Raw genomic sequence first — 7,463 nt, 5'->3', positions numbered from 1 at the left:
GCCATCCTAAACCCGCGGCTGTGGCACACACAAGGAACTGTGGGCCAGGGCAGGAATGCTGCTCTGAGCCCTGGGGCCCGGGGAGCGCTGGCACCAGCAGGTGAGGCAGAGTCCCTGCCCAGGCAGACCTGCCAGCCCCCGAGCCCTGGCAGGGCTGGTGCCGTCTCCTGCCCCAGAGACCTGTGCCCCTGGGGGGCTTCTGTGCCAGAGGGAGCCAAACCCACGTATACTGGGGGCTGTGCTCCTGCCTGCAGGGGCTGTTGGCAGGAACACCTGGAGCAACTGCTGGCAACAATGAGTAGATGGCAAAATGGTTAACCCTGCCCTGGTATAGAGATCTAAGTGGCCAATAAAGTACAGCTCTCCCCTCTTGTTCCCTGCAGCAGAATCAGGACCATGAACAGAAACGGCCACAGGTATTCTCTCTGCGGCCCATAAACAAAACTGTGCCAAACTACAGATGCTGCCTTCAAACAGACTCAAATTCCAGCCTAGACCTCTCACCTCCCAGACAACTCCTTCCCCAACATACCTCCAACACCAACACCCTGCAAACACCGCACAGAAGCCTTCAACATCCCGCCAGGACCCCCAGCTGTCCCCATGCCTCCGCAGATTTTCCCTCCCTCCAGCAGACCCCCTGGTTTCCTGCACGTGCTGTGGGATGGCACTCAGGAGGATCTGCTCCAAGGCCTTCCCCGGCAGCAAGCTCAGGCTGCCAGGCCTATGGATCCTGGATCATCCTTCCCACTGAGCCTTCCCATGCACGGCTCTTCCATTGGCACATCTGCACTCAGCTGGGATTACTCCGCTCAACCAGGGCTGCTGGCAAAGGATCAAGAGCAGCCTGGTGAGCTCTTTCTCCAGCTCCCTCTGTGCTCTTGGGGAAGGTAGAACATTCCACAGGAAAGCAACTGGTGCCACAAGGAGTGGGTGGCATCAGGCAGCTCTGGGGAAGCCCCTCAGGAATGCTGTATCCTGAGGGAACACTGTTGGCCTTGACCTGTTGGCACCTGCAAAAGCTTCAAATCAGCTGCCTCAGCTCCCAGGGCCTCTCTTGGCCAGCATCCTGACGTGGATGCAGGACAGCTGCCAGGCACTGCTGGGACCCAGCGGGACAGGACCGGCTGTCTCGTACCCACGCAGCAGCCCTGACACAGCCAGGGCCATCCCGAGAGCAGACAGACGCTCACGGGCCAGCAGAGAGGAGCAAGGAGCCCTGGGCTCCTCTCAGGGTATCTCAGCTGGGCTCACTCCACAACACGCCTCCATTTGATGGCCTGCTGATGCCCAGCTGCCAGAAATGCCCACCTTGTGCTCTCCAAGATGCACAGGGAGAGCCAAGGAGCAGGACACCTTGGCAGGCAAACCTTCCAAGCCTTTTCTGAGGCCAGGCACACACCCAGATCAGCCAAGACTCTCCACCACACTGCCTGGCCCAACCAGCCCAGCTCTGTGCTGGCCCTGGGCCAAAGCAGCTCCCAGCAAGCCGGAGGCAAATCTTGCCAAGAGCTGAAACACAGCAGCCAGGGAAGATGTGAAAAGTGAGTGTGTAAAGGCCTTTTAATTCACAGCTCCCACACAGAGCTTTGGGGCTCACAGATGGACAGAGATGGTTCTGCTCACCCCTCTGTCCAAAGAGGGGTAACACACGCTGCTGCAGGTGCTTGGGTTGGTCTCTGCAGGTTCAGGTAGATGCCAAACCTGCTCTTCACAGGCTTCTCCCATCCCCTGCCCCTCTGCCAGGTTCTCTAAAAACCCCACAGCGCTGCCTTTGCCCTGTCTTTTGGGGGTAAGAAATGGATTCCGGAGCTTTGTGAAACCAAGCCCCGTCTCGTTTGTTCCTGGTACCCACAGCTGCACTCTCCCTGGACACCACGAATTCAACTTCTGGAGGATTTGTGGGTTCTGGGGGAATTTTGGCAGTGTTCTCCATCTCTTTGCACTCAAAAAAAAAACCAAGAGGGATGAATTTGTCACCACAAAACCACTCAATCCCACTGAAAACAACAGAATTTTAACCTATAAAGGCACAATCCCACCTCCAATTGCATGTTCTGACCTCCAAAAAACTCAATCCCACACAAAGCTCACTTGATTCCACAGCTGCCAGGGTGAGATGGGGTTGGGAAGAGATTGGGAGAAGTGGGATCCCAGTTTGGAGTGGTGGGATGTATTTGATAGCGAATAAAACTTTCAGAGTTACTGATTTCTGTCCCCTTCATTTTCAGTCACTTCTGTTTGTAGAGTGGCTCCTTCTCAGCTGATTAAATTCCTATAAAAATATTTTTTTTAAAATCAGCTGACCCAAACAATCCAAAAACCAATATTCATATAAAACCACCCATCTGCAATTATATTTTTTAAAACAATTTTAATTTTTTTAGAGTGTTTAAGGGTGCTATTAAAGTTTGTTTGGTAAATTGTATGAGACATTATAGTGGTGTTTGGTTTCGTGTTCAGTATATTTGTAGTGTGAATTGTTTTACTAAGGTGTGTTCGATTGTATGTTTAGATTGGCTGGTGCTGTGAGAGGCGCTGGGCTCTGCCTGGCAACTGATGAGTCAGAGCCATCCCGGGCGCTGATTGGCTCAAAATCGCCAGGCGGGACCAGCGCCGACTTTCTGCCTGGGAACTGAATCGTCATCAACGCCGCGCGCTCTGATTGGCCAGGATCTGCTTCGGGGCGGGGACGGGAGGAACTGGGGACCCCCAGGAGCCCCCCGGGTTTGGGGGTTTCCATCCCCCCTCGGCCCCCGGGGCGGCCTTGGGGCCACCCCAACACCCCCAAAATGGGGAGGGTCTCTGGAGCCGCTTGGAAGCCCTAAAAATGGGCTGGAAGCGGCAGGAGCCGCCCCAAAAAGGGATTGAAGGGTCCAGTCCGGGAATGGCTCCGACCCGGATTGGGGCGGGCTGGGATTGAGGGAGGGTCCGGCCAGCGGCTGCGGAGGGGCTGGGATTGGGGAGGGCTCCGGGATTGAGGGGATGGGTCCATTCCGGGACTGGGGCAGGATCGCTCCCTGGGGGTGGGCTCCATTATTGAGTCAGGCTCTCTCCCCTTCCCGATCCCAATCCTGTTCCCTGATCCTGTTCCCCATCCCAATCCCATTACCATTTCTGTTCCCGTTCCCGGGCCAGTTCCCGATCCCGAGCTCATTCCCAACCCCATTACACTCCCATTCCCAATCCCGATCCCATTCCCATTCCTGTTCTCGATCCCGATCCCACAGCTGTTTCCGGGGAATGGCTCCTATCCCAGCCCCGACCCCAAACCCGGGGGGTCAAACACCCCAAATCCCAACTGGGAGGGGGGAGGTCAAACAGCCCCAAAACCCAAAATCTGGGATGTCAACCTCCCCCCTGCCCCAAACCACAAATTTTAGGATAAAATCCCCCAAATCCCAGATCCTGGGGTGTAAAACACTGTTAGAGGGAATGCCGCGGGAGACAAGACTCATGATATCAAGATCATCAAGTCTCAGTTTATTGTAACAGATTACACAGTTTATAGATGTTCGTTAATTAGCTCATACATATTGCAAAAGCCAAGCTCATGATTGGTTGCTATGTGACTTGTACTATTATCTTAAAAGTATCTTTATGATCGATACATGCCTGTCCAGCTGGCCTTGCAGTTAGAACAGCTTAGTACCCCTTTGTTCTTCTCTATCTACTTCTACATACCAAGCAGTTTCAATATCCTGCTTTCTGCACACCATCTACACTTCAGGGTCATGCGAACTTTGCAGCAGTCACGTAGCCCTCCCTATTTGGATTAATTTTACAGTGTCATGTCCCTTGTTGTTCAACCATTCCTCTGTCAGGCTCTCTTCATCTCCCCCGTTTTCCTTTTGTACAAGAAGGTGTGCATTCAGCATTTTCTGCAAAAGCTGCTGCATCAAGCCTTGTAAGCAAGTAAACACACAGGGCAAAACAAGCAAAAGTATCACAATTATGCTTAGAACTATTATGCCATATTTGATGATGTCCCTCAACCATGGTCCGATCCCCAATCCTTTCAGCCAGCCTTCTAAGCCCAATCCGTCCTCCACCTTCAACTGTTGAGTTAGCTCGGTCAATTTTCGTATTTGCTTGTGGATAGATGTAGAGTGATCAGATAAGTTCATGCAGCACATTCCTTCAAATTCCTCACAACCATGACCTTGGGCTAGCAATAGGAAATCTATAGCCGCCCTATTCTGCAGTGTGGCATGTCTTACTGAGTCTACATCCAAAAGCAGGTCACTTAGGGCCTTTGATGTAGCGTTTGTCTGTTTAGCTAACCAGCATCCCAGCTTGTTGAGTTGAGCTAATGCTCCTGCTGAGGCAACAGCAGGCGCTAGGAAAGAGGCAGCAATAATAGCCTCAGGGGACCAAAATCTAACATTATCTTGACAGTTACTGGCAAAGTTATGTACACTGCGTCGCAATCTGCTGCCATGATGACGCCGAGCCATGTCTAATATCATTGATGTGTTGGGTGTCAGCAATGACAATCTTCCTAACGAACAAGGGCCTCCCTTTATTTTGGAAGGTATGCCAGCCCAAGCTCTGTCACCACAAATAAAGAATATTCCTCGGGGCAAAGAAAGCGGATTATTTGTTGACTTTGAAACCTTTTTGGCCGTGTACTGACACCAGATACTACTGTTTCTGTAAATTGGCAAAGTGGAATTAACGACAATTGCAGACCCATTGATTCTCTGTTCCTTGCTTGTCCAGTTAAAGTACAAACAGCAATCCATGCCAACTGCCCCCAGTAGCTCTAGCTCCTGGGGTTCTGCCGGGGCAATCGGTAAGTAGGGAACCCACCTGTCCCAATTATCTACAGTAGTATTCAAATTTAAATTATCACAAGTTGGAACACGTGTAGGACATGGCCATGTATCCAATGGTAGACCGACTAGGCAGGTGGAGAACGGATTGCCTGGGGAAGATAAAGCAAGACAGATGGACTCTTGCCCTGTTAGATTTGCCATTGTGACCCATACATTTGTTTTAGGTTGAGGTGGGACGTATGCCTGCACGCTTAGCAGCACGGCTGCGACGACGAAACCTCCTACACTGCGTGTCCCATTCCTCTGGGTCAACTTGCCACTGAATGGGGATGCCGATACCATTCTGACAACAGGAATCTATAATCCCTGTCCTTTTAACACCTAGAATTTTCTTTACTAAGTGCTGTACCCTCCAAGCTAGCCTTCTTAATTCCAGGTCTTCTGTATTTTCTATTAATCTCAGGCTCTCCCTGATAGGCTGACCTGTTAGTTGTGTTAAAGCGCGCTGTGGTGAGTCAAAGCTCCACTGGCGCTGACAGGTAAGACACCAGAATGCAGAGGTAAGGTGGTGCTGATGAATCCACCAACGATGAGAGCACCCTCCACAATATATTTTTACCCAAGATTGGTGGTCATAACTATTGCAAGTCAAGCAAGCAAGCGGACAAAAGCGGTCAAAGTCTCTAGCTAAATGAGGCAAGAGGCAGTCTTCAACTTCTCTCTGCGAGTCAAACATGAACTTAGTCTGAAACTCTTCTTCTAGATCATACAGGATCCTGGAGATCGTCCTCTGTAGGCGCTGCCTCCTCCTCTGCTCCGGGCTGGTCATTGGTGGGCTGCACCCACTTAGCTGGGATCCACACAGTACCTGTTGGTGTAGAAACACACAGATAGCCCCTGCCCCAGTATAATACTTTGGCTGGACCTTGCCAAATTCCTGTTTTTGGATCTCTATACCTGACTACCATTTGCGGAGGGGTAGGGGCTTTAGAGGCAAAATGAATAATTGCTGCGGGTAACCCCCCATCTCCAAAAATACATAAGTGATTAAGCACAAACAGGCATTTCAATAACCTATCCTGCACGCTGACTGTATCAATGTATTTTTCCAGATATTGTTTAAGAGTTCTATTGGCTCTCTCTACTATTGCCTGTCCAGTAGGGGAGTTTGCAATCCCTGTAACATGTGTGATGTTCCATGTTTGCATAAAGTGGGCAACACGTTTACTGCAATAAGCAGGGCCATTATCAGTCTTGATCCTCTGAGGCACTCCCATAACCGCGATACAGCTGCTGAGATGTCGCTCCACATGAAGGGCCCGTTCTCCTGTCTGAGCAGTAGCCCATATGTAATGGCTGTAAGTATCAATAGTCACATGGACGTACTTCAAACGACCAAAACTAGGTACATGGGTGACATCCATCTGCCAAAGTTCATTAGCTTGCAGGCCTCGTGGATTTACCCCTATTCCCAGGCCCACTCCTCTGTTGTGATGGCTACATATGGGGCAAGCCTTAACAATAGCTCTAGCTTCTTGTAGTGGAATACGAAACTCCTGTGATAGGCCTTTGGCATTCTGATGAAAGATAGCATGGTTCTCTCAGGCCATTGTTTGCCGTGGAAGTACTACTTGATGAGCAATTGACACTGACACTAATTTGTCGGCTCTGGCATTGCCTGCTCCCAGTCCTTCATTCCATTTGTGGCTGCGGACATGTATGATAGAATATGCCTCCCTTCTGTTCCTTAAGGCGCGCTTTAATTGAAGAAAGAGCTCGTAAAGGCGCTGATTTTGGACCTCCTTGATGGCGGCATCTTCAATCCTTGATGCCACTCCTACGACATAGAGTGAGTCAGAAACAACGTTCAGCGGCCCCAACAAGTGAGACACTGCCCAAATAACTGCCCTTAACTCCAATGTCTGTAAGTTGTCCTGAAATGTTGCCTCCAGTATCTGGTAATGCCATTGTTGTTCTGTCTTCCAGACCACAGCCGCTCTGCGTGATTTGCGGCCTGCGTCTGTGAAAGCTGTAATGGCATTTGAGATAGGCTTCTCCTTTCTGAGGGGTTTCTGTATCCATGTCCATTTTCCTACCCATTGTAATTGTTTGGGTGTAAGGGGTCCTGTACTAACAGTAGCTGCAGATGAAAGCAATGCTTCGGCAAGGGGTGCAGAGTTTAGAAGGTACCAGTCCAAAGTGGGTTTTTCCATGGGTATATTGATTTTTACTAGTTCTGAGCCACTCATCTCTAAAATACGAGTACGTCCCTTCTTGATAAGTATTGCCAGACTGTCGACCTTGGAGGTTACTGTTCTTTTTTGCTGTAATGGGGGTGAGATCCATTCTAGCACCACCGTCTCCCCCGTTTTCTTTTCATGCTGGGTGACAGCCCCTAATAGGTGGTCCTCAGTGTTCCAAATGGTCAAATGTAAAGGAAGATCAGGATCAAGACGTCTCACAAAACCAGTAGAGATGCAGTGTGTAATGTCGTGTAAAGCACGACGTTGATCTGACATCAGATGAACTGGAGTGCAGGGATCGGTTCCTTTGAGGAGTGGGCGCAGTTTGTCTAAAAGGATATTAGGAATTCCAGTAACTGGCTTGAGCCATTGTAGGTCGCCCAAAAGCCTTTGCGCTTCATGCAAGGTCGTGACTGATGACTGGATAGATAGCTTCTGTGGT

The 7,463-nt window shown here is 50.3% G+C and overlaps 1 protein-coding gene across 1 annotated transcript; it reads right to left on the bottom strand.

Annotated features, from left to right (window-relative positions):
• Positions 1–1,690: 1,690 nt before the first annotated feature.
• LOC146765910 (uncharacterized) lies at positions 1,691–5,226 on the bottom strand. Its single transcript, XM_085593540.1, has one exon. It carries the CDS (start codon positions 5,118–5,120, stop codon positions 3,753–3,755), a length of 1,368 nt encoding a protein of 455 aa, XP_085449666.1. The 5' UTR covers positions 5,121–5,226; the 3' UTR covers positions 1,691–3,752.
• Positions 5,227–7,463: the final 2,237 nt, after the last annotated feature.

Source organism: Lonchura striata, chromosome 16 (assembly GCF_050655825.1).
Source record: "Lonchura striata isolate lonStrDom1 chromosome 16, ASM5065582v1, whole genome shotgun sequence".
NCBI lineage: Eukaryota > Metazoa > Chordata > Aves > Passeriformes > Estrildidae > Lonchura > Lonchura striata.
This window is presented reverse-complemented; position numbering and strand designations above follow the sequence as displayed.

Excerpts from the sequence above, each read along its gene's own strand:
- LOC146765910 (XM_085593540.1), bottom strand. The coding sequence starts at position 5,120 with ATGGTATCGGCATCCCCATTCAGTGGCAAGTTGACCCAGAGGAATGGG.